We start from the raw sequence: 27310 nt of genomic DNA on the forward strand, positions 1-27310 counted from the left end.
CTTTGGGCCTCGAGACACTAACTACCTCCCCCCACCCACCCCATGAGCTGCAGATTACTAAAGCCTGTCTGTCGCTGAAGGCCCTCTTGGAAGGTGCTGGAGCCTCAGGATGTGGGACCAAGCAGCAGGCAGCTAAGTCACTGGGGATGTGCTCTTGAGACCTTGGCTCTTTCTCTCTCCTCACTTCCCAGCCACCAGGAAGTGAGCAGGGCACCTCACCGTAATACACCACCTTGCCGCAGGCTCAAGGCAACCAGGCCAGTGGATCATGGGCTAGAAACTCCAAAACTATGGACAACACAAACCTTTCTTCTTTTTAAGCTGGTTGTCTGAGGTATTTTGTTCCAGTAATGAAAAACTGACTAACACAATGATCTATGGTTCCATTTTCTCCTGACCAAAGAAAACTGACAATTCACCTGCCTTAAAAAGGTTTCTTAGGCTGGGTGAGTAGCTCAATGGTGACGTGCTTGCCTAACATGCTGAAGGTGCAGGGTTTAATCTCCAGCACCACAGAAAATAAGAAATAAATTTAAAAAAAACACTTCCCAGCTGGGGATGGTGGCACATGCCTGCAATCCTAGCTACTTGGAGACTGAGGCAGGGGGGCTGTGAGTTTGAGGCCAGCCTGGGGAACTTAGTAAAACCCTTCTCAAAAGAGAAAAGGGTTCAAGATGTAGCTTATTTCAGGACTCTGGGTCCAATCCCTAGTACCACAATAAACGGAAATGGTTTCTTGAATTTCAGGAAAGATGAAATTCAGGCAGATGTGCATTGCTGTCAAACAGCTCACTGGGCAGTGTGTCTGACACCCTTTGTTAGGGTTTAGACTTAAAATGTTGCCCAAAAGTCTCCAGAGTTCAGGAGCGGGGTGTTGGAAGGGGGTTAGATCCTGAGAGCTCCGTACTAATCAGTGGTTGATCCATTGGTGAGCCCATAGCTGGATGTGTTATTAGGAGGGGACCCTGGCTGGAAGAGGTGGCTCCCCAGAGCAGTAACTTGGAAGGGTGATTGTTTTGTTTCCTTGGGTTTTGTTTTTTGTTTGTTTGTTTGTTTGTTTGTTTGTTTTGAGACAAGATCTTGCTATGTAGTTCAGGCTGCCCTGAGCTCACTATGTAGCCCATGCTGATCTCAAACTTGTGGCAATCCTCCTACCTCAGCCTCCCAAGTACCAGGATCAAAGACATGTGCCACCATCCCCGGAGCTGAAGAAACTTACAGTTGAATAAACCGTGCAAAATGAAAACCCCTTGTATGATTCAGGGAAGCCATAGCAAAGAGGGAATTCTCCCAGCCCCTCAGCCCATCAGCAAGGGCAGAACCCAAATAGATTGAAGATTTTCACTGGAAGGAGCAAACTCCTTTTTTTTGTTAACTGGTCAAACTCCTGGTTTGGTTTTTGCTATTACTCCAAGTATATGAAGAAAAAGGAATGTCTCTATCACAGATTGTGTTTCTCAATCTTTCTCTTTTTTAGGGGATTGAACCCAGGGCCTTTGCACTGAGCTACAGCCCGGCCCCTGTTTTTTTTTTTTTTGAGACAGAGTGTTGCCTAGGTTGGACTCAAACTTGCAATCCTTCACTGGTCATTCTAGAGATGCAGATGAAAACAACACTGAGATTCCACCTCACCCCACAAAGAATGGCTGCTATCAAGAAATCAACCAATAACAAATGCTGGTGGGGGTGTGGAGAGAAAGGAACCCTTCTCCATTGTTGGTGGGAGTGTAGACTGGTGCAACCACTGTGGAGATCAGTATGGAGATACCTCAAAGAACTAGGACTAGAGGTCCCATTTGATCCAGCTATTCCCCTGCTGGTTATCTTCCCAAAAGAAGTAAAAGAATCATACCACAGTGATATATGCACACCCATGTTTATAGCAGCACAGTTTGTAATAGCTAAAGCTTGGAAACAGCCCAAGTGCCCACCAACTGGAAACTGGATAAAGAAGATGTGTTTTTTTTATAAAATGGAGTACTACTCAGCCATAAAGAATGAGAAACTAGAGACATTTGTAGCTAAATGGATGCACACTGAGGCCATCCTCTTAAATGAAATAAATAGGACACACATGTGTAAATACCAAATAGTTTCTCTAGTGTAAGAAACTGAAAGTGTAAATAAGGATGAAAATAATTAAAATGAATAATTGATAATTTGAAATAGGAAAAGGTCCAAAGGGGTAGGGGTGGTGGGAGGGGAAGGGGAAAGAGAAGAAGAGAAAGGAAAAATTATGAGAAAGGAAAGAAAATGGGAACGAAATCTATGTAAATAGGGAAGGGTGGAGGGGGTGAAGGGTGCACAGGGAATGGGGAAAAAATAAGAACCAAGATACATCACGTACAGGTACAAGCACCCAATGATAAATGTAAACGTATTGTATACCTAAAATGTACCAATTGATATATTAAAAAAAAAACAAAAACTTGCAATCCTCCTGCCTCAGCCTCTGGAGAAGTGCTGGGATTATAGGTGTGTCTCACCAGCCCCCTTTGTTTCTCAGACCTAATATTCTACAATGTCTTTTTTCTTCAGAGAAATCCTCCTCCTCCCACCTAAGCCCTGGAGTCCAGTGTCCACTGTCAGTCCCGCTGCATGGCACGGGGCAGCACCATGGCTTTGTGCCGCCGGGTGCCCTGGCGCCAGCCTGTGCTGTGCTGTGGCCACTCAGGCCATCCTGTCCGAGTCCTGGCACCTCGAAGGTGTTCACACACACACACACACACACACACACACACACACACACACCGTCTAAAGTCAGCCACTGCACTCAGTGCTGCGGGTCTGTGGAGATCAGAGTCCTTTCTTGACAAGCCCCACGCACACCCTGTGGGCTTCTGGTGACAACTGCCATCCTGGAAGCCACTGTCACTCTGCACAGGCAGCGTTCCCTAGAACCCTCGGCTTTCATAGGATGGCATCACCCTAAGATAGCACTCCTGTCCTCAGGGTGAGCATCAGTCTCTGGGTCTGATCCCCAGAGAGAGAGAGAGGCTGAGGCAGGAGGATCATTGCAAGTTTGAGGCCAGCCTGGGCTGCACAGTGAGTTCAAGGCCAGCCTTAGAGACTTTATCTCAAAACCAATCAAACAAGCAAACAAACCAAAAAACCCAGCCAATTCTAACAGCACCATATTCAGGAGTCTCCCCTGAAGAAAGCAGAAAAGCTGTTTTCCTGGCACTTAAATCTGAGTTGCTAGGTGCCCTCTCCTTCCACTTCCGGCTCTGGGCTCTGAAGTCCTGATGGGGAACAAAGTCAGTCAGCTGGAGCTGAGCTATAAACGTGCTTTATTGGGAGCAGATAATGAATGGGCATTGAGGATGGTACAGCAAATAGAATCTCAAACAAGTAAAAGAAGACACAGAAACTTACGGAATCCCTGGAGAATCTCGGGAGACAGGAGTGGCCTCCCCTAGGCTACCTGCAGGCCACACCTGAGTCTCGAACACAACAGGGTGACCAAACACGACCTCCGCCCTGGTATCCTGACTGTCTCACTCTGCACTACCCAGGGCCCTGTCTCCTCTTGGTCATGGCGAATGGGAGGGGCCATGACAAGGAGCAAGCGCCCGGGCTCCGTCAGTCCTCACGGGGGGTGCTGTTCTCCTGCATGGTTGCCCTGATCCAGCCAATGTAGTTCTGAACCTTGGTGTAGATCCCGTGGGTCCCGCACTCGAGTCCCCAGGACACCAGGCCAGCTACATAGAATTTGGGGCTCTTTTCAATGAGCTTCTTGACAGCCAAAGCCCCCCCACTGTCTCCCTGACAGCTGTCCACGCCCGCCCCTCCAGCGCACAACATGTTCTCGGTGAAGACGTACGACCTGGGCTCCACTTGCGAATCTTTCCCTCTCACCTCCTGGCACATGTCTAAGGTCGTTATGGGTAACTTGGCCCCTCTGAGTCTCAAAACCCAATCTTTTTTCTCCGTCTTGCCCCAGCCTGAGATCATGCCCAGGTCCCCCACGGAGAAGTTGTACTTGGAGGCGGAGCCGGGCAGGCAGATGGGGGACACAGTCGGGCCCATCTTCACCGGCTCTTTCAGCCGCACAAGCGCAATGTCATTGTCAAAATTCTTGCGTGCGCCTTGGCTGGGCGCCGGGTGCCAGCCTGGGTGAATGAACACCCGCTCAGCGGTGAGCGCCTGGGCCTTGTCCAGCTCCGAGGTCTGCACGGTGGTGGAGCCCACGTACATGGCCGGGTGAGGGTTTCCCTCCACCACGTGGGCCGCAGTCAGCACCCAGTGCTCATCAAGGAGGGCGCCCCCGGCCCACTCGGAACGGAAGAACACTTGCCAGGGGAAACTCTCAATCTTCACAAAGGATCCCCCGAATATCCGCTGTTTCATCTCAAAGGCCTCACTGGGGACTCCACACACTGGGAAGGCAGAAGGACAGGAGGGACAGGAAAGGACGCTACCTTCAGAGAATCCTCAGGCCACTCCCGTAATTCACTGCCGGGAAGCAGAGTTCCAGCACAGTCCGCCCTCTCCATATTCGATTTATCCTAACCTTGCCCAGCTGTCCCCCTTTGCCAATGCCACCTGCAGACTTGTAGGAGACACTGGCTACGCAGAGGCAGAGCGTGCATCAGAGTCCAGAACTAGTGTGCTCTGCTACCCACGGCTGGCCCAGCCCTCTCGGGCACACTTCATGCCGGAGCCCAGCTGGGAGCCTCTTTCCTGGCAGCCTTCGGAGGAGCCAAGCTTTCCACTCCCCCTGACGCCCAGGCAGAACCCTTGCCTGTCACCTTTACTGCAGGCCTAGCTGTGCCTGGGTCCCTCAGAGCAAGTTCCAGGCCCGCCATGAAGTAGAGAGAGGCTTCTCCACTTTGACCCAACCTCCCACTCCCACAGGCTGGTTCAGGGTAGGATGGCTCTGCCACGCCCCAGCAGTGAACTGCAGGCAAAGCCAGCGAATCTAAGTCCTTGCTACCTGGGTTTGAAACCTGGCCCTGCTCCTTACTAACTCTGTGAGCTCACATTCGGGTCACTCATGCTTAACACTACTGCACAGGACTGTCACAGGATGCGGGTGACAAATGCAACACTCTGACTTGGTCTCCAGTGCTGGTCATCACCAGCATCAGTATTATTCAGGTTTTGCCCCAGTGCCACCCTCGACTCAACTCTGATCCTCCTCAACCCCTTCCCGCCCCCCACTCTGAGACAGGATCTCACTGTATAGTTCAGGCTGGCTTTGAACTCGCTATGTAGCCTGGGCTGGCCTCAAACTCGTGTGATCCTCCTGCCTCCGGCTCCTAAGTGCCAGATCACAGGTGTGCGCCATCACGCCCAGCTACAATCCCTCATTTCTTTTTTCCCTCTGTACCTTGTTGCCATACAGACTTTTAATATAATAACTAGGTGTTTGAATGATGATTGTTCACTCTCAACTCTCAGGCCCTGCTTCTGTCGGCAGCTGACTTTTCCATTCCCTTCCAGCCGGCCGACTCGGTGGTTGGGGGAACTCCCCACAGCCTGGCAGGACAACAGCCTCGTGTCACCGCCGCCTCACTGCTCAGGACCCTGGAAGGCCAGGTAAAGCCTCGCCCCAGAGGGTTACAGCTACACCCAAAGGCGGCCCCACATCCCGGGCCTATGGTTGTGGTCCCCACCCATACGGAAGCCCCGCTTACCTGGAACGCATTTCGGCAGCTCTGCGCCCAGCACCTCGTTCACCCAGGTCCCGTTAACAGAGCACTGGTACTCGGCTGGAAGAGCAAGAGAGCACAGGCCACAGCCACCAGTCAGCCTCCCTTCCCATGGAAGAATCACACTGTGTCTGGCCCAGTAGTGAGGCCTCTACATCAAGGAAGCCAGACCTGAGCTGGGCTTGCCCAGCATGCATGAGCATGTCAGGTTCGACCCCCAGCACCGCAAGAAAAACAATAATGAATGAAATGAAGAAGAAAAAGAAAAAGAAAGCCAGTCACCATAACACATCAACTTCCAGCTAGAAACGCCACCCTGTGCGTTTTGCAAGGATGCCTGGTCCAAGGCTGAATGACCACATTCGATGGGTCAGCCAGGGGCTCCACTGCAGCCTCGAGCTGAGCTGACCGCTAAGATTCCTGCAGTGACCTTGAGAACATCCCCCACCCCACATGGAAGCTGTGTCTTTAGGCTCAGCCAAGAGGGTGGCAATCACTGTCCTGTCTCCCTCACTTATGCAAACTCTCCAACCCAGAGAGCACGCTCTTCACACACCCTCCCGCTCCCCCTCGTGACGCTGGTGGAAGAAACCTACCACTCCCTTCATGTTCCATGTAGTAATACGGCTCCTCACAAGCATAGCGAACGAGAGAACCAAACAAAGTATCTTCTGGCTCTTCAACGTTGCCATTTCGAACGGGCTCAGGAGTACCGCAGTCTACAGCTACAAGAGGAGGGGAGGACAGGCGTGGTCCGGCAGCCACTTCCCCCGGAAGAGCTCTGGGGCCAGCTCCAGCCCGACTTCATCCCTCCCAGTATCCATAAGCACCCAGGATGAATCTCCCCACACCAGCCTCTCCAAGAGCCCAGCCAAGCCCCCAGCCTGCAGAGATCTGCCAGAAAAGCTTCTGAGAGGACCCTGGCTCTCCGTGGTTGGTGGAGGATCCCACAGAAGCCAAGAACACACCTACTTGGGGGTCCTATCTACCACCTCCACAGCTCCTTTCTCTGGAGAAAGCTGCTAGTCTAACAGACCTGGACCAGACCAGGGCTGGAACTGACAGATTGTCCATGACTGGTTTCCCTCCACAAACCCAGCTACTCTCTCACCGGCCTAAGAAGAAAGCGTGCGTCTGAACCGGGGCACAGAGTCCTGGGGATGAATCCCGGGGCCTCGCATATGCTAGCCTAGGGCTCCACCAGTGAGCTCCATCCCAGCCTTTTGTTTTAGTCAGAGTCTCACGAATCTGCCTGGGCTGGTCTCAAACTTGAGATCTTCCTGTCTCAGCCTCGAGAGTAGCTGGGATTGCCAGCATGCACCACCACCCCACAGCCCCACATTTGAATTTCGTTGTGCAGATTTTGCAATTGCCACTGAGAGGGGAGAAAAAAAGAGTTCCTCGTTGATGGGACACATACGTTGACATTTCACTCTGGAAATGTCACTCCACTTTCCATTGCTTTGACAAGTAGAATAGAAAGACGTTGAGCTGGAACTGCCCTAGAGAATAATAGACATCATCATTAATTAAAAAAAAGAGAGAGATGAGGAATCAAAACCAAAAGTGGAATTGATCTCTGGTCTCGGATCAATGAGGAGTCCTCTCACACACACACACAAAAGCTTAGGAGCATCTCAGCAGAATGACCCAAAGCACCCAGGACTTGGGACTGAAAGACAACAGTCAGCTGCTCCTCCACAGGAGGATGCAGAGCACAGCAAGGGCGTCAAGCTGGCCACAGACAGAGCTCCATGACTCCCAGGGGCGAAGAGCCAAGCCATTCTGTCCATGCAAGCGTGGTCACGCCCCAGCCTATGGGATACCAGGCAGCAGACCGGGCAGGGGGTCGATCCTGACCTGGCCAGAGACCTTCGGGGAAGCTGAGCATGCTTTACCTGCACAATTTCGAATCCTTCCACACAGATTATCTTCACCACATCTTTAAACACATATTTTGCCTTTTCAGGCTCCCAAATAGAATTGGCAGAGACTTCTTTAGGGCAGGGGATTGCTTGGAAAAGACGGAAGGTGGGAAAGAAAAAAAATATTTTACAAGATAGTTGGAGACTATTCTTTCTACATCATTCTCGCATTTTCTATCATTCAATTGTCCTCAATTCCAGGGCCTCACATTCCAACATAATAAGGCTGTATCGACTCACTACCCCATGTCGTCTGCACCACCCAGCTGAAGGCTTATTAGGCAGTGAGGCCTTTCTAGCAACACTGACAGGGTTCGAGCTTCCAGAGGAACTAAAGTATCTCAGTACTCTACCAAAAAGAATCTGTTTTGATTCTATGTTGTCCAGGGACTTTGGTATCACCAACCAAAGAGGGACTTCTAGGCTACTCACGATCTCCATGGTAGCGAAGTTTCCAGCCTTTCTTTTGCCCTGTTAGGTCAGTTTGAAAGACGATATCAACAGTATTACTCTTGGTTTCTATAGTTAGTGGCCCAGGGAATCCATTCCCACAGTACGGACCAAACCGCTGATCCCTTGTGACAAACTGAAAGGAAACAAAATGATGAAAACAGGAGAGAGAAATAATAAAAGGAAAGAGGTAAAATGGGGCCAGGGAGATAAAAGTAAAGAAGATAATAAATAGGAGAGCAAATAAGGAGGAAAGGAGAAAATAAGGGAAAGGAAGAAAGATAATTTTGTCTTTGAGAAGAAATCTCTTCTTGAAGCATAGTGGCACTCTGCGATCCTGGCACTCTGGGAGGCTGAGGCAGGAAGACTGAAAATTCGAGCCCAACCTGGGCAATTTAGGAAGACCTGCGTCAAAATAAAAAATAAAAAAGGGCTGGGGAATTAGCTCAGTGCAAAGAACCTGAGTTTAATTCCCAGTACCAGAAAAAAAGAAAAGAAGTAGAAGGGAGGAGAGGGGGAGGAGAGGGGGAGGAGAGGGGAACAGGAAGAAATCATCCTCTCCTGTGTGAGCCAGGGTGATGGCAAGAGTCAGTCACCACCGCGTACCCCTAAGCTGTCGGGGCAGTTCCCTTCCAAGTCGGCTGGTTCCATGTCGAAATCCTCTCTCTTCATGGTCACCACCACTTGGAAGCCCTCCTCCAGCCGAATCTGGTATTCACACCTTGAGTTCTCCGGGTACGGATTGGGATAATTGGGACTTGCAATCTCCCCGATCAGTGTGGTGAATACATCCCCACTGCAATTGACTGGGGGAGAAAAACAGCAAGGGAGAATCAGACAGGGGCCCAAGCAAGAAGTTCCTGCCCAAGTCTACAGTCCCTTCTGTCACAAACTGATGGCCCCTCATGAGATGCTCCTAGGATCCATTTCTGGCTGCAGTCCCAGGAATAATTATATCCCCAGTACCTATCAGAGGAGACCTTCAAGCCTGTTAGCTTTCTGTCACTTTGCTTATGTTGAAGACTTCCATGGTTATGGCAGCCTCTGTGGACTCTTCATGGGCATCTAGCTCTCTGCTCCAATTATCCTGTACCCTTGTGTTACGGCTTAGATCTTAAATATCTCCTAAAGTCCCATACATTAAAGGCTTGGCCTGTGGTGTTACTGGGAAGCGGTAGAACCTTTAGAAGATGGGTTTCAGTGGAAGGGAGTTGAGTCATTGTGGACGCATCCTTCAGTGAACGTTGGAATTCCAGTCTCTCTCTCTCTCTCTCTCTCTCTCTCTCTCTCTTTTTCTCTCTCTCTCTCCCTGCTTCTGGCCACCATGACAGGAGCAGATTTATTCTACCACACACTCCAACCATGATGTTCTGCCTTGCCACAGGCCCAAAGACATTAGCCAACTGACCATGGACTGGAACCCCTGAAGTCGTGAGCTAAAATATCCCCCTTTTAAATTGCTTATTTCAAGCATTTCATCCCAGTGATGGAAGGCTGACTAAAACACCTCATCTTCTTCCCCTCCTGTGCTTCTCTCAGTTTACGGGTCATTGAGAACAGATGTCAAATGAAGGGTGAAGCTAATCAAAACTGGGAGAGAGGCAAAGCCTCTGTGATGTCTCAGCCCCTCCTGGTGCCTCCTCTAGTGCCAAGCTCACCTCCGCAGTTCCTCATATCATCCTGGAGAAAGTACTCTGGGGGACAGGAGCAGAAGTAACCACCAATGAAGTTGTTGCAGAAGTGACTACAAGGGACATCTGCAAAATCCATGCACTCGTTTACATCTACAAGGAGTAGAGAAAGATTGGGGTCAAGGACAAAGGCCCAGGAGGAGGGGTGAGGTTAGCCCCAAACCTAAAAGGGTAAGGAAAAATAAGACAGATTTGAGCCTAGAGGCCTTCAGAAAACCACATTTCAGAATGGCATCATTCCGTATCAAACTGTGGCTCCAGGGCTGTGCCCACACCACTGACTTCCTGCTTGGTTTCAGTGCCAAACACAAATGTCTTCAGCAGGGGGTTAATGATCACATTCACCTCTTTATACAACGCTGGTCCTCCCCTCGGATCTGAACAGAAGTTCACAAGAGGTCCTGACTCCACTCCAACTTGCAGATAGGTGCAGAAGCACCCGTAATTTGAAGGTTTGAATGTCATCCATTGAATGGGTCTGAGAGCCACATTCTGTGTGCAATTCTTGCCACATTACTGACTTGTTAGCTCTCACTTTCCCTGTCTTTATATGAGGACACCTACCTGGAAGTGCTGCAGTGACGACAAAGCTGCTTTAGTCAAGTTGCTAACACAGTGCCCAATCCATAGTGGTTCTCAACAAGTTACAATTTTTTATCTACTGTTGTCATTATCATCACCACAGATATGATCATACTTTTGCATGTCACAAAGGCAACACATGGAGGCACACGGGGCAAGTCAATATTTTGTTTTTTGTTTTGTTTTTTAAAAAACAGTCTCACTAGGTAGCCCAGGTTGGCCTCCAACTCAGCAATCATCCTGCCTCAGCCTCCCAAATGCTGGGATTACAGGTGTGCACCACCATGCCCAGCTAATATTTTGTAAAGTTGTACAAAGAATCTTCACTCAGGGCTGGGGATTTAGCTCAACAGCACCGTGCCTGCCTTGCACGTGCAAGGTCCTGAGTTCAATCCCCAATACCAAAAAATGAATCTTCACTCGATGCATTGTGCAAGTTTTTTTCTGCTTCTAATCTTTCGAATCTTACCGACAGCAACATAATAGGCAGCAAATCCAGTGTAACGCTCTTCATTGGAGAAATCCGACGTAAAGGTCACCTGGAGTTTATTGTACGGGATGTGGAACTCTTCTATGATTGGGGAGCTGGGGTTCTTGCTTGTCCTCTGCCCACAGAGTTTCCCTTCCTCAACGCCTCCTGACACGATCTTAGGGAAGAGTTACAGAGATGCTAAGAAAGGCTAATGTCTTGGTACATGTGACAGGAAACGGGACAGGAGGAGGCCCTTTACTCCCACAAGGCCTGGGCACCCGCTCCTGCCCTGCCTCGCCCCGGTCCGGCCTCCCCGATGTCCTCTGGTGAGGTGACAGTGACGTACCTGCACTGAGTCATACAGGCAGTTCTCCGACAGCTCTACGTCCAGGTGGGTGAAGTACAGGTGGATCCCAAAGCCTTCCGGAACCTCAACGTCCCAAGTTTGCTTTACCTCGTTGGGGTACGCCTGCGGGTAGTTAGGGGACAGGATCTCCCCATGCAAGGCGGGCTCTGCACGAGTCCAGGCCCAAAGAGAAAACAGCGCCGCGCACCTGGGGGGAAGCACAATGAGGGGCATCTCCCAGGGACCCGCAGAGCTGGAAGCAAAGGGCAGCCAACTGGCCACGGAAGAGAATCTTAAGGCGGAATAAAGAAAAGGCCAAGGTGAACCAAAGCCAGGCTTCAGGCCCTCGACCTCTTCTCAGAAGCGGAGGCATGGGGACCAGGGGCATCTCCTGAGACCCCGCTCACTCACCACATGGCTGGCCATCTGCCCATGACTGGGGTCCCGCCTCTCTGCTCCTCTGGACTTTGGAGCTGAACTGGTGGAAGGCCTGCTTTGGTGGTGCAAGGTCACCCGCGTTTCAGTGTCACCTGCCCAAGAAAAACTCAGTTTAACCAAGCAGGACTACAGTGGTCACCCCGTGACACCTGGCCTCCCTGGTCCAGCTTCAACTAATTTTCTAGACTAGAACTAAATCTTATCCTCCTCCCATTGCTTCTCTGGCCTTTCTGCCAGTTTTTTGGACTAAGCCGTTTCTGTTCTCCTCCCCGACCCTGGGCCCCTCTGTCAGTCTCTCTCCTGCCCTTGCAGAACAATAATATCCCCGTTTCCCTCGCTGTCAGGAGTCTTCGCCCACCCAGCTGGGACCTTCCCGCCTTTCCAGTGATTCTCCAGCACTCCCGGCCTGCGGGCTCCCGGCGCATGTGCTTCTGCTGACAACAGACCACGGATGGGGGAGCGGGCTTCTTCCTACAGGGCAGGGCAGGGCCTTGGGAGAGTCGGTCTGAGGGGGGCAGTGCTGCCCCATTGAGCCAGGGTGGGAAAAGCAGTTTCCTACAGCAATCTCCCAGGTCGGTTGGTCAGTTGGTTTCTTTTATTATAAAGACAACGTATTTCCCTACAGTTCCTAGAAAAGTCTTGCCAAAATTGCTTTCAACTCTGAAAACAATGGTACATGGAGGGTGGGCAGGGTGGATGGGGTCAGCCTGCCCGAAATAGGTTGTCTATGTCGCCTTCTCCAGTTCTACTCTTTTTTCTGGTACTGGGGAGGGGACTCAGGACCTCACGCTCGCCGGGCAGGCGCTGTACCGCTGAGCTACATCCCGGCCCTCCAGTTCTCCTCTTCCCAGCCCTCTATCCTTTCCCAAACCTTGCTCTAAGAAGTCTCTGCCTTTCCTTTTTCCTCCACCAAAGCGCTGCAGCTGTTTTGCGGCTTTTACCTTCAGACGCTGATGGGAGCCAGTGAGTCAGTCTACCCGCTCCTGCCAGCGGTCATGCTAAGCGACCTGCGGGCCCCAGAGGCGGCAGGTTGGCCTCGCTCCCTCTCCAGGAACCTCCGGCCCCTCTCCGGTCCTGGATCCGTGCATGAGATTCCCTGCCCCAGAGTGCGGTCCGAAATTCCACCACACTCCAGGGAAGGGTTGTCCAGCCTTGGTCTTGGAGCGCCCTCTGCTTTGGAAACCAGAACTGCATCTTCCTCCCCGGTCTGCTATCCGGCTCTTGCCAGGGCTTCAGGGAGAAGAGAAATGGGGAGTTTCGAAGATTGCCCAATCCTCCCTTTCAGCCAAAGGGTGTGTTTCAGAGTTTGGGGGAAATCAGGTGATTTGTGGGAAAAGGAGGAGACTGATCCTAAACAGAAAAAGCTAAACTCAGAAAGTCCGACCTTCCAGCTGTAAATGAGGCACAAACCCAGGCAGAGCACTCACTGTCTGCATGGGTCCCAGACCCAGCCTGTCCCTGCCCTGAAGCCGGCTTAACAGTGAGACAAGGGGTGACAGCTAGACCTCAGCGTTGTGGGCTGCCGTGGATCCCTCTCCCTCAAATCCCTTCTACAGCTCCAAAGGTCTCGATCCCAGGCACCAGCCCCAAAGCTACCTAAAGTCCCTGGTCACAACCCTCAGGCCCTGTGTGCTTCGAGATACAGAATTTTTCAAAGGCAATGAGGTGCATGGACCCAAAACTAGGTAAGAACTTTTCCTCCTCCCTCAGGCCCTGGAAAAACACGTCATTAGCAAACATTAATGTTGCTGCAACTGAGCATATCGATCTTCAGAGTAAGTGGAATAACTAAAGGTTATAAATTAATCAACATCAGTTAAAGCCAGGATTTGCTGTCAAATGAATTTTGGGGCCAAACTTGGAGAAAAAGGTAAAAAAAACTTTGTCTTCAGAGACTTTCGGAGTTTGAAATCCCAGGAAAGGAACTGTGGACCTGTACAATTCCTCCACAAAAATCTTCCTTCATGTCTCATTTCTCCTTTTTTTATATTACATATATTTATGTAAATATAAGGAAGATTTCCCCCACCTACCCCAAACAACATGTCTTTGGTGTTTCATTTCTTTTTCCTTGTTTTTACACAGAAATTGGGGAATTTCAGAATCTTTACATGTATTTATCAAACAAGTTTTGATCTATTGGTTTCTTGGTACAGCAATTCATTCTGGTGCCAAAAAGCTTAAACCATTACAAGGAAGTTGTGAATACTAATTTCTTAGGAGGTGAGGAAGCCCCACATAAACTTCTCTTACATCCCCTCTGGTCCACCATGATTCATAAATACTTACTGTTTTTTTTTTTTATTCCTCAAATGAATTTTTAGACATTAAAAATGGAACAACAGGCTGGGGATTTAGCTCAGTGGTTTCGCCGCCTGCTGCACAAGCACAAGGACCTGAGTTTGATCCCCAGAACCAAAAACAAAAAAAGATTCTCTTGATGCTGGGCCGGGGTTTTATCTCAGTGGTTCCGCCACCTGCAATTCCCGGTACCAAAAAAAGGAACAACAGATTCTCAAGGGGCCACATGCTCTTCAGTATAAAGCATCTCCTTCAGTAGGTTGCTATCGCAATGCAGACTGACTGCCTGATGTGCTCAGGAGATTTACTCAATATTGTCTGCATTTGGTTATGGAAAAGGCTCTCCTCATTTTTTTTTTTAATCCAAAGTGCACAGTGAGAACAAATCAAAGAATTTTTCTTTTTTGGGGGGGGGGTGGTTCTGGGGATCAAACTCGGGTCTTTGCTCTTGCGCAGCAGGCGGTGAAACCACTGAGCTAAATCCCCAGCCCAAAGAATTTTTCTTTTTGACATCAGTTTCATCTGAGCATCTTCCTATGAGAGGATTGCTCAGGTGTCTTGTCTTCATCCTCCCACCCTCTTAAAAAAAAAAGTCAAGCAGTTTAGACATTCATCAGCCCAGTAAACAAACTTTGTCAGCAAATAGAAGTGCTACTATTGTAAAGAAAATTGATAAGAGGACCAGGGATTTAGCTCAGTGGTTCTGCCACCTGCCTCAAAAGCACAAGGTCCCAAGTTCAATCCCCAGTACCAAAAAAAAAAAAGAAAGAAAATTGATAAGACAAAAAGCACGTGTGATGACCCAACTACTGTGTTGTTGGGTAATTTATAAAGTTGACCTCTGACTTTATCGATGTAAAATCCTATTGGAAATATTAGGGCAGCCATACAGAGGAGGATCATTCCAGTGAATGTTATCCAGCGAGCATATTTTGTAGCTTCTCTTTCCCAGTGGAAAGCCACCAGCAAACCACATGTGACAGTCAATGAAATGATTCCCATGATGATAAAAAACAGTGTGGTGAGCCCCTCGGGGGGAAGCCGGGGAGGGATGCATGTCCAGTCTCATCCATGGATTGCTTGACATTGTCACACTGGGCCCACAGTGAGTGCTCCCTTGGCCTCCCCATGTTGATCCAGTCCGGGCTGGCGATGCTGGCGATGGTGAAGATATCAGCGGCCAGAAAGAGCCATCCTGAGATGGTGGTCAGTTATCCATCTCCCCACCCACTCCCCCACCCCAGCCCTGCAGAGCCCTGGCCAGGCCACAGCCTCATGCCTCCCGCCCCATGGGCCGTCACCGGGCCCAGGACTAGCAGCTGCCATCCACCCTGCTCATGGATGGGTGGACGGTGTGTGTGTGTGTGTCGAACCCAGGGTCTTATGAATGCTCAGAAGCACTCTAACCCCTATCCTAGAGCCTGTATTCCAGTGAATCCAAGATTTCATCAGTTGAAGATTCTCCATTATTTTATACCTCTTGGAATAAAAACGCTGTTAAACTATGATGTCCCACTGATTACAAGAAGCATCCTGACTTCAGGAGTGGTACAGTGTAGGGAATGCAGAACCCTTGCACAACTCCTATCTCTGATTAGCTCAGCACTAGGCCTGGATTTGGAAGACAAATTCAAATCCCACCTCTGCTCTTTCGGGGAGGGGGGACCTCAGGCTCCTCGCCTTCCTGGCCTCCTCCAATATAAAATAGGAACAGCTGGGACTGTGGCTCAGCAGTAGAAGACATGCTTATCATGCACAAGGCCCTGGGTTCACTCTCCAGCACCACAAAAACAAAATGAAAAAATCAGTTCTGCCTATTCTACATGGCTGCTGGGCTACCCACTGAAAAGTCAGAGTGGATGGATTTACAGACTATGGTGCCAACCAGTGCACAGCTGGAAGGGGAGCCCAGGCGGTCCCTGAAACCCAAGCTCGTTGTATCCCCACCATATGTAACAGTGTCACACATGGAGCAGACGCACATGCGACCATTTATTGTTCCCTGCATCTGAGCATTTCCCACAATGGGGGCTTCCCCCACTGTATGAGTCCGGGGAGCAGCAACAGCCTCCCAGGAGAGAAGACAGACCTGGGGAGCCTGTCCCCCATGCTCCGTTCATCTGAGGCAGAGACCATGGGGTGTCTGGGGGCAGTGGTGGACGAAGGAAGATGGAGGAGGAGGTGTGGACTGCAGCACAGCATTGCAAGCCAGAGTGTCCACGGCCCAGGGTGAGCTGTGGCGGTGAAGGTGCCCCGTCCTGTCCAGGGCCCCTTTGCAAGTTCCCACGGGTAGTTCTCCAGGCATTTCTACGAGCAACGCACAATTCCTGTAATGTATTCCTCTTCTGCTAAAATCAACCACTTGGTTTCTTTAGCTTGCCTCTAAGAACACTGAAGATACAGTGCTCAGTGAGTACCTGAGAAATGATTGCATGGATGAGCCGATGGAAATTTAAACCATTCACTAGCTGCTTTTGGTGGTATGACCAAAAATGGTATTTTGCCTCTCTGAGCGGGGTAAAATGAAATAATATCACCTATTCTAGCCCCAGCTATCATCGTCAGGGCCAGTTGTGGCCAAGATTCAATGAAATAGTGTGTGCTAAGCCTTTGCCATGCATCTCCTCCCTCTCCTTCTGTTTGCTGACCATCATGGAGTGAACAGCTTCTCTCCATCATGTTGCTTCTGCCTTGGAGCCAGCCAACCATGGACTAAACCAACCGAAACTGTGAGCCACAGTAAATCTCTCCTCCTTTAACTTGTGGGTGTTGGGTATTTTGTCCCAGTGACACAAAAGTGACCAGTAACACACCTCTTCACTCTTTATCTCCCAGTTGTGCTTACTGGCTTTTCACTCACAAAAAGGTGAACCCATTGCATTCTTTTACAATCTGAACCCCAGTTTTTGTGATAATGCTGACATACAAAATGAAAACCTTGCAGATGTATGTAAACACAAATAAGTGTTACTCAGTGTTACTCAGCATCTCTCCTCCCATTCCAAACTCTAGAGACATCAAGAAACAGAGCAGAAACATCAGATGCTGGTCAAAATACTGTCTTAGCCAGCCAGGTGGTACACACCTGTAATCCCAGCACTCAGGAGGCTGAGGCAGAAGGATCACTAAGAATTTGAGGCCAATCTGGCCTACTTAGTGAGTTCAAGGCCAGCCTGGACTGCATACTGAGTGGTGCCCCGGTGGCTCGCCATGATCATAGAGTGGTTCATACTCTGCTTTGTGGCCGAAGCAACCTTGTTTCGAACTATACATTAAGACCCTGTCTCAAAAAAAAAAAGTACTGTCTTGGGGCCGGGGATTTAGCTCAGTGGTTTCTCTGCCTGCTGCGTAAGCACAAGGACCCGAGTTCGATCCCTGGTACCAAAAAAAAATACTGTCTTTACTTTTGGAGATGGGGAATGGGATCAGCAGAAGGGGAGAGGAAAGGGAGAGGAGGTTGATGAGATTGAAAATGATCAAGACATATTAAATGCATTACCAATTTCCCAAAACAAACCTCACCATTATGTGTTACTAGCGTGCACTAATTTAAAGATATATATATCTATACATATATATGTATAGATATATGTATATGTAAATGAGGAGGGAAAGACGGGTTGAAGGGAGGGGAGAGGAGGAATGGGAAAAAAAGAATTCAGATATATTCTGTGCAGTGGTGCCACACCTGCCTTGCAAGCACAAGGTCCTGAGTTCCATCTCCGGTACCAAAAAAAAAAAAAGATATATTATGTAGAGGTATAAACTCCCTATGATGAATGTGGTCGATATGTATGACAAATATGTACTAATAAAAAATGTGCCATAAAGTAAATATATACATACGGCTTTAATAGCAATAAAAGGCAAGATGGAGGAAGTAGTTTAAGAGTAGAACCCAGATGGATGCTAACTGAACCCCTGAATTCAGCAGCACTGCCCTCCTAGACACAGGCAGCACTGGGCCAGGAAAGGCTTATCCAGAGAGAACCTGCGCTCCCTGAAGACGTCTCCCTGCCGAAAGGAAGGGGCCCAGCTGGGGGACACAGCCCAAGGTTACACAAATTCCACCGCCCCAGAGCAAGCGCGGGATGGACTGCATTAACCAGAGCAGCCACCAGAGGGCGGCTCTCCCTCAGGACCAGGCCCAGGAGGCGCAGGAGCACTTGCTCCCTGGAATTCCCAAAGCTTCTCGACCTGTTAAACTTGTTAACTAAGCTTTGATCAAGCAGGGAGACGACCTCGCGCCTGAAGAAGAGCGCCGTCCTGCGACCTCCCTGCCCTCACCTCAACCTGTTCCTCTGTCGTGTCCACTGATACTATTGGCTCCAGAAGTCCTAAAAACATTCTGAACAATACAGTAACGTTAAATATATCCTCGACGCGGATTTAGGACCAAGAGCAAGGTCCTGAGTTTGATCCCCGGTACCAAAAAATATATAAATCCTCCAACCAAAGAAATGCACTTCCGTTTCCATTTGTCTCCTCAAATCTCACCCAGCCCTTGTCTAAGAAGGCTATCAGAAATCAGCACTGACACTGTATGCTTGCTTAAGGCATTCAGTAACAGAACAGCAACAAGAAAACGGTCTCAGATTTGAACCACAAAGCCCGCCCGTTAGCAAATTCCCAAATTAAAGTTCAAATTCCGTTGCAACTAAGTTTCTGTTGAAACTAAGACACTTAAACCAAAAGAAACTAAAGTCCAAAGTTCTTAAAGTCATAAAACCAGAAACTCTGACTATTCAGCTTAATCTAACCCAGAAAGTTTCCAGGCCCTGGACCAGAGGTGTGCTTGACCAGAAGCTGCAGCCCTAGCTGGAAAGGGTTAGCTCCTCCCAGACTTCAGGGGCTGCATTAGTAACAAGGTAAGCCGTAAATGAGCCTCAGTTTTTAAAAGTCCAAGAGCTAGCGGGGCACGGTGGCACATGCCTTGAATCCCAGCACTTGGGAGGCTGAGGCAGGAGGATCTCAGAGAGTTCCAGGCCAGTCTGGGCTACATAGTGAGTTCAAAGCCAGCCCAAACTACAGAGCAAGACCTTGTCTTGAAAAAAAAACAAGTAAATACATAAAAGTCCAAGGGCTGAAGAAGTAGCTCAGGGCTTAAGCCCAGGAATTTTTTTTTTTAACCCCAGGAATTTAAGGCTGGTCTAGGCAACATGGCAAGACACCATCTCAAAAATAAATAGCCAGGCATGGTGGTGCCGCTTCTAATCCCAGCACTCAGGAGGCTGAGGCAGGAGGATTGCCATGAGTTCAAGGCCAGCCAGAGCTACCTACACAGGGGATTTGGCCAGCCTGAACTCCATAGCAAGACTCTGCCTCAAAAAAATAAATTTATCTCCTTGGAACTTAAACATAGTTGGAAGAAATCAGGTAGAGAACTAGTAATTTTGGCATCCTCTAGTTCCGGGGGGGCTCCTCCTGTGTGAACAGTTAATTCCCACCTCCCTGCAGGGTTCGCTGGTCCTCTCGCGGTAGGACAGACCCCTCCACGGAAGAGGACAGGCGTTTTCAGTCACCGTCCGGCTGCGGCTGCCCTCGCCCTCGTGCCTGCAGGGCTGGAAAAGGCCCTCTCAGAGATTCCGGAGCTAAAGGCCTTGCTGAGGCTTCTCTGCAGGCCGAGGTCCTCGCAAAGACCGCTGCCCAAGGATCGGATCCAGCTCCTCCTCCGCTTTTTAATTTCAATACCAAATCAGGGTGAGCGGAAGGGTACTGGCGACCCCAGCGAACTGAGCAACAACCGTGCCACCTGGAAACGCACCCAGTAATTCCTAGAGAATTTCCCACTCGCCGCAGGCCTATGAACAAACCACTTGACTTCAAGGCCAGACCTATCACCCTCTCTTCCTTGGCCCTGAATGGAGAGCGGAATGTGCCAAGGCTGCGCTCCCGCCCAAGCCGGGCACCCAGAAATTAAGGCCTGAATCGCCCCAGCTCTCGAGCATACGCAGAAGGCGACTGTCAGGAGCGCAGGGAGGAGACGACTACCTGTCAGTTTGGCTGTAGAGTGGCCCCCAGATGCCCCTGTGTGACAGGCTTGCTTTCCACCTGCGCCATATCGGGAGGCGCAGAACCTTTAGAAGGTGGGACCCAGGGGAGTCAGGTCAGGGGACCCTTGGAGGGGACACGGGGGTGCCCCGCCTCTCTGCTTCCCAGCTGCCCTGAGCCTCCTCTGCCACATACTCCCAACCACAGGTACTGGAGGTCACAGCAGCTGTGTGTGCGTGTGTGTGTATGTGTGTGTGTGTGTGTGTGTTTGTGTGTGTGTTTACACCTGGGGATTGAACCCTGGGCCTACCCACTGAGCTACACCCAGCCTGCCTTTCTCTCTCGCTCTCTCTCTCCCTCTCTTTCTGTTCAAACCTGGTCTGGCTGAATTGCCCAGGCTGGGCTCAAACTTCCAATCCTCCTGCCTCAGTCTCCCAGAGTGTGGGATTACACATGCTGCTCTTTTACTCCTAAGTTATGTATTTATCACGGGACAGAAAGCTCCCTAACACACTGCCCTTCAACATACAGGATATCTAGACTATTCTCAAGGCCTCTCCATGCAACTGTGTTTGCCAAAGTATTGGTTTATCTATTGTGCAATGAAACTAAAGAGGGATAGGTTTTATGACCTGCAAAAATTATAGGAATAGTAGGGATCTATCAGAAGAAGTAATCTAATGAGGTAAAAAAAAAATTAAGGAAAGTAAATGTGAAAGAGGTGGTAATGAGGTAAAGCCAAGTTGGGGCCTCCTGGACAGTGGCTCTAAACTGACACTGATTCTGGGGCCCGAGAGATCATTACAGTTCACAGATCAGAGTAGGGCCTTCTGGAGGTCACCTGGGCAGGGGAGTTTAAGTTTAGGTCGCCACACCCAGACTGTCCTCAGTGCTGCAAAGCATGATTGCAGTACACTCCATGGAACCCCACATTGGTTCCCCAATCTGTGAAGTGGGGGGGGGGGGACCAATGGAAGCCATTAAAGCTGTCTCTGCCTGGAAAGATAGCAACTCCTAAACTACACCATATTCTGGAAAAGATAGCAGAGATTGGTTCAACTCATCTACTTGGCCTGCGCAAAAAGCAGATGGGTCTTGGACAATGACAGTGACTTGGTGTGAGACTTAACCAGGTGGGGAATGCAACTGCAGCTGCTGGTCGAGACGTGATTGCATCATAGGAGCAAATTAACATGGCCCCTGAGACCCAGTGTGCAGCTATTTGATCTGGCAAATGCTTTTTCTCTCAATACCTGTTAGTAAAATCCACCAGGGGCAGTTTGATTTCAGCTGACAAAGCCACCATTACACCTTCACGGTCCTGCTTCAGCTAATCAGCTCTCCAGCCCTGTGTCACAGTTTAGTTTGTAGAGGTCCTGAATCTCTTCTCTTCCACAAGCTATTACATTAATGACATGCAGATTGCACCTCACAAGCAAGACTTGTGAGATGTACTTCTAGATGTACTGTAAGATATTTGTGTGTCAAAAGGTGGGAAATAAATCTGACAAAAATTCAGGGGTTGTTATGGCTTGTGTCTAGATGTCCCCCTAAAGCCTCATTTGGTCATAGATGGGGCTTTTCAGAGGTAGCTGGATCTAGAGTGTGTGATGGTGAAATTAAGGGGGGCATAATGCTGGGATTAAGGGTGTGTGCCACTGAATTAGTCCACTGATTGGTTTAGCATAATTCTGGGTGTGGATAATGGGAAGGCTCACCCTGGATGCAGGTGGCACCACCCAAAAGGTGAGTAGCCTGGAAGGGATAAAAGGGAGAGGCAGACTGCTGCTTGCTGCCTTCTGCCTGCCCTGCCACACCATGAACTTTTTCTCCTCTGTGATGCTCCTCTGCCATGCTGCCCTGTCTTGGAGCCAGCTGATTGTGGACTGAAGCCTCTACAAACAATGACCTAAATAAACCTTTCCTCCTTTAACTTTGGGTATTGTGTATTTTGTCTCCACAAGGAAAAGAGTAACTAAGACAGGGGTCTTCTCCTTCAGTGACATTTCTAGGGGTTCAGTGGTACGGGTCATGTTGAGCTATCCCTTCTATCATAAAGGACAAGTCAGTACATCTAAACTCTCCTGCAAATAAGAGGAGACATAACCTCTAGTGAGTTTCTCACAATCCTCAGTTGAGTGTGTTACTCCAGCCCATTTGTGGGGGGACCCAAAAAGCTGCTAGTTTTGAGTGGACCCTGGAATAAGAAAAGGTTCTGCAGCAGGTCCAGGCTGCCATGCCACTTCAGTCAGAGGATCCTGTGGTTCTAATGATGTTCAAAGTGTGGGTAACCATGGGCTGGGGATTTAGCTCAGTGGTTCCATCAACTGCCTCGAAAGCACAAGGACCTGAGTTTGATCCCTGGTACCAAAACAAAATGAAACAAAAAGTGTGGGTAAACATAGGGATGGTGTTTGGCATACATGGGCAACTTAGCAAGACATTGTCTCAAAATAAGAATTTTTCTATTAAAGAATTTCTCTAAAAGCGTTGGGAATATAGGTCAGTGGTAGAGTGCAGTGCTTGCCTAGCATGTTCAAGGCCCTGAGTTCCAGCCCCAGCACCTCCCAAAAAAGGTGGAGGAGGAGAAGGAGGAGCAGAAAACTGACATGTTGGTGCAAGGCCTGCAACCCCAGCCAGAACTGAGGGACCAGAGTTCTAAGCCAGCCTACACTACCCAGCAAGACCCCTGACACACTGTTTCATAAACTTTTCCTGTCTCTCCCCATGCAGCAGTTTCCTGAGGGCAGGGCTACTTCGTCTTCATTTTGTATTCTGGGGTCCATAGTAGGGTTCACTACAAACTCAGAGGCCATATTGCCTTCACCTCCTGCTCACCAGCTCCTGTGACTAGAGACAGAGCCGCCCCCAACCCACCAGGAAGGAGAGACTGTGGCTGATCGGAAACTGAGGAAAAGGCAGATGCCCCTGTGCCACCAGCTGCCACACAGAGGATGATGTGTCATCCGCTCACAGAACACAAAGAAAAACCAACTTCCTGTATTTTCCTTTGAAATTTTCCTGCCGGTGCTGGGGATTGGACCCAGGGCCAAGCCCGTACTAAGCAAGGGCTCTGCCAGGAGCTCCACGTCAGCCCTTTTGTGTTTAACCAGGGCCTGGCTGACAGATGCTTTAACAAACACATTTATTTATCACAGGAAACCAGAGATTTTTAGGAGTCTTGAATAACATTAAGCCAAACACTTACCTGGCAAAGTCTACAAAAGTTGAAGGTGCACATGTCCTACAACCTGTAATTTCCCCCCGGTTACAGGCCCCCAAGTGCTGTTTTCTAGATGAAAGATCACACACTACCAGCAAATACTGCAATTAAGTCAGTGGATCCTGGCCGACAAGGTTTTCCTGGTTGGGGTGCTGAGGGCTGAACCCAGACCCTCTACACTGAGCTACATCCCCGGCCCTTTTTCCATCTTATATTTTAAGACAGGGTCTCGCTAAACTGCCCGGGCTGAATTGGAACTTTCCACCCTCTTGCCTCAGCCTCCCAGAGTTCTGAGATTACAAGCATCCACCACCACACCCAGCTCATTTTCTTTACTTTTTTTAAGCAAAACATTTATTGGTCCTTTCTAGATGTACACAATGATCACACTCAGAATAGGAAATCTGTCTCTGTTAATGATATACCTGTTCATTCCCTTTCTCTCATTCCCCCTCCCCTCACACCCTGCCCCTCCCTATGTACAAAAGCTTTGTTTCCATTTTTTCCTTCTATTTTCACTTTTTTTGTGTCACTTCCTTCCTTCCTTTCCCCCTCCCCCTCATTTGTTCCCCTTCCCATTTGAACATTTTATTCCCATTTCCCAACACCTATTATACATTTTAGTCCTTATTTCCACTTTTGGATTCTCACACCAGAAAAACTATTCAGTATTTACACATGTGTGTCCTATTTATTTCACTTAAGAATATGGTCTCGAGGACTATTCATTGAGCTATAAATGTCTGAAGCTCATCCTTCTTTACGGCAGAGTAGTACTCCATTGCATTAAAAAAAAAAACACACATCTTCTTTATCCATTTGTTGGTCAATGGGCATTTGAGCTGTTCCCAAGATTTAGCTATTACAAATTGTGCCTCTATAAACATGGGTGTGCATATATCGCTGTGGTATGATGCTTTTAATTCTTTCAGGAAGATACCAAGAAGGAGAATAGCTGAGTCAAATGGAACCACCAGTTTTCGTTCTTGGAGGTATCTCCATACTGATTTCCACAGTGGTTGCACCAGTCTGCACTCCCACCAGCAGTGGAGAAGGGTTCCTCTCTCTCCACACCCCTGCCAGCATTTGTTATTGGTTGATTTCTTGATAGCAGGCATTCTTTCTGGAGTGAGGTGGAATCTCTGTGTTGTTTTAATTTGTATCTCTCAAATGACCAGTGATGTTGAACATTTTTTCATGTATTTATTTGTTATTTCTACTTCTTCATCTGAAAAGTGTCTGATCACTTCAGATGCCCATCTTTGGATTGAGTCTGTAAATGTGGGGGGGTCTGATTTGTATTTTTAGTTCTTCATATATTCTATATAGTAGGCCTTTGTCTGAGGAACAGCTGGCAAAAAAAATTTTCCAACACTGTGGGTCTCTTCACTCTGTCAGTGGTTTCTCTTGCTGAGCAAAAGCTTTGTAATGAGATATCTCAGTTGTTGATTCTTTATGATATTTCCTGTGTGATCAGGTTTGTTCATAAATTCTTTACCTACACCAACGACCTTTTCTACTTTCCAGCAGATTTAGTGTTTCTGTTTTAATACTTACATCTTAGACCCATTTCCATTTTAGTTTAGTGCATGGTGATAGGTATGGGTCTAGTTTCAATCTTTGGCATGTGGAAAGCCAGTTTTCCCAGCACCATTTATTAAAGAGGCTATTTTTATTCTAGTTAAGGTGTTTGGCTCCTTTGTCAAAGATAAGGTAGCTGAGTGTGTCTGAAGTTGTTTCTGCATCTTCTAATCTGTTCTGATTCTCAGGTCTGTTTTTTGTCAGTACTATGCTGTTTTTATCACAGTATCAGCTAATTTTCTTAATGAAATGAAATTAGAATACAAATTATCCAAAAACACATACATAGATGGTAGTGTGTAGTACATATATGTGCAGACATAGTATACGAATTGCTGTGTTGTATGTGAACATGTATGTATACTGGGTAGCATTATGTTTTTCTTTATAGTAGATCCCAGATAACTGGGGTTTTTTTAAGTTTGGAAGTCATAGTCCTAGAACTCTCACTGTTGCTTAAAAGAGAACACCCATGGGCTGGGGCTTTAGCTCAGTGGTTCTGCTGCCTGCCTTGCAAGTGCAAGAGCCTGGGTTCAATCCTCAGTACAAAAAAAAGCAAATAATCAATTCATTGTAATACACATTGGTTTTTTGTGTTTTGGTGGGTTTTTTTGTACCGGAGATTGAACTCGGGTCCTTATGCTTGCAAGGCAGGCAGCAGAACCACTGAGCTAAATCCCCGGCCCCACATTGGTTTTTTTTATAACAGTCATGTGAAGTATAAAAATAGGCACAGGATTAATAAATATCAGCCATAAGTATGTGCAAGACCTTGGGTTCAATCCCCAGCACCCCAAAAGAGAAAAAGGGGAACAAAACACTTGAAGAGAAAGCCAACATCGGCCATGTGGTCGGCTGACTCAAGGTGAACCCTAGGTCTGAAATCTGCCTCGCTCCTCTCTCTGCCCGTCTGGGAGTTAGGACAGAGCCACGGGTCCTGAAATGGGGAGCACAGAGTACAGACATGTAGCAATCCCACTGATTCTCCAGGGAAAGAGGGAAACGCCAGCCACAAACGTGATGTTTGCTACTAAGGGGGAAGGGGGTGGGGTGCTATTCTCTACTTTTCTGGGTAAGTGGAATATTTCATACTTTAAAAAATTTTGTCCCGCCAAAAAAAGACCAGCCTAAGCTGCAAAAGAGTGCAAGACAGCTCAAAATACATACAGACCTTCTGTCAAAAAAACAAAATAAAACTAAACAAAAAACAGCGTGATTATGTAATAATGACGTTTGAAAAAAAAAACAACAAACAAACCAGGAGGGAATTTGACAGATATGGGTTTAAAATTCTCGACCACTTGGCGGGGGGGGGGGGGGGGGGGGGCGGGGGGGGCCCGCTGTAATCCCGGCACTAGGGAGGCCGAGGCAGGATCGCCACGAGGTCACGGCCAGTCTGGGCTGCACAGCGAGACCCCGTCTCAAATACTGGCAAAAGAATTTAGCAAGTTCCTCAGTTTCTCCAGCCCGCGTCAGTGAGAGGACTGCACACTAAGACACAGCCTCGCGTTGGGCGGTCGAATTAAGCGGAGTCATGTGACACCCACGCTTCGCACCGTGGCACCGAAGTGGGGCCCTCGTCTGCCTCTGTAGTGCCCAGATTGTGAAGTCCCAAAGACCACCAGGAGGCCGTTTCCGATGTAAGCACATGAGGGTCGTTTATTCAAGCTTAAGCAGGGACTCTCAATTGTCACCGACACAGCGGATCGAGATTGAGAGCCCCGAGTTTCAAATTAGCGGGATTTTTATAGAAGTTACAGCAAGGTTTCATCTAGCAATTACAATGATTGGTCGGCGCTTAGCATGCATGAAGTGTAGATTTTTGATTGGCTAGGCTCATGGCGGGGTTGAGGGGGATTACATATAGGTTTTACAAGGGAAAAGGGGGACAAAGGTTAGTGGCCCACTGTCACATACTGATGGTCAGCAGACATCTTGACTAATAGTCACGACCACCCTGTGTGGATAGTCAGCACATTAACAGATTGTCCCTACAGATAGTGGGCCCAGGATGTTTATTTCCTGGGTAAACAGATGGCTGAGTAATAAACTTAGGAATCTTGTGTTATAGATTGTGTCTTTTGTCCTAGATCAAGCACATTTTAATCATTAATGTGAGAGGACAAAGGAGACTACTCCATTTTCGGCAAAATGGAGTCATTCTGGTCTCACACAAGCAAAATGGAGTTACTTTGGTCTCACACCTCAGACTCGCGGGCCAGGCCGCACCCGCACCCACGGCGCTCTCTGTGCGTCCCTGAACCCGCGGCTGTGGACCCTGGACCCGGTTGGACCCCACGCCCGGCACAGCCCAGGTCATCCACATGAGGTTCCCCGTAGGAGGTGGGAACCGGAAGCAGCGGGAAGAAAAGGGCTCTTGCTTTTGGTTTCCAGTTTCTCTACCTTGTTTGGTTTTTTTTTTTGGTACCAGGGATCGAACTCAAGTCCTTGAGCTTGCGAGGCAGGCAGCGGAACCACTGAGCTAAAACCCCAGCCCTCCTGTTTCTCTACCGTTTGAACTTTTATCATGAATGTGCATTACTGAAATGGTGACATAGGGAGGGGAGCGGGCTTGAGGAAACGGGATAAAATTATTTTTAAAATAAACTAAAATGGTGACACCGCCAGTTTGGTTGTTCATTAAAACGGCAAATGT

The 27310-nt window shown here is 48.7% G+C and overlaps 1 protein-coding gene and 1 pseudogene across 1 annotated transcript; both read right to left on the minus strand.

Annotated features, from left to right (window-relative positions):
* Nucleotides 1-3273: 3273 nt before the first annotated feature.
* On the minus strand, nt 3274-12783 carry C1s (complement C1s). Its single transcript, XM_004869483.4, has 12 exons — nt 12500-12783; nt 11532-11650; nt 11121-11328; nt 10772-10949; nt 9688-9813; nt 8636-8835; nt 8012-8165; nt 7553-7668; nt 7075-7156; nt 6251-6379; nt 5640-5714; nt 3274-4379 (listed from the first exon to the last, which is right to left on the minus strand). The coding sequence occupies exons 2-12, from the start codon at nt 11552-11554 to the stop codon at nt 3583-3585; spliced, it is 2088 nt and encodes a 695-aa protein (XP_004869540.1). The 5' UTR covers nt 11555-11650; nt 12500-12783; the 3' UTR covers nt 3274-3582.
* Nucleotides 12784-13908: 1125 nt separating this feature from the next.
* Nucleotides 13909-15070, minus strand: LOC101717189 (uncharacterized protein C16orf52 homolog B pseudogene; annotated as a pseudogene).
* Between the last annotated feature and the right edge of the window lie 12240 nt (nt 15071-27310).

This window comes from Heterocephalus glaber, unplaced genomic scaffold (assembly GCF_053883595.1).
Source record: "Heterocephalus glaber isolate CG9 unplaced genomic scaffold, H.glaber_assembly_v1.0 deba00001444, whole genome shotgun sequence".
NCBI classification, from domain to species: Eukaryota; Metazoa; Chordata; class Mammalia; order Rodentia; family Bathyergidae; genus Heterocephalus; species Heterocephalus glaber.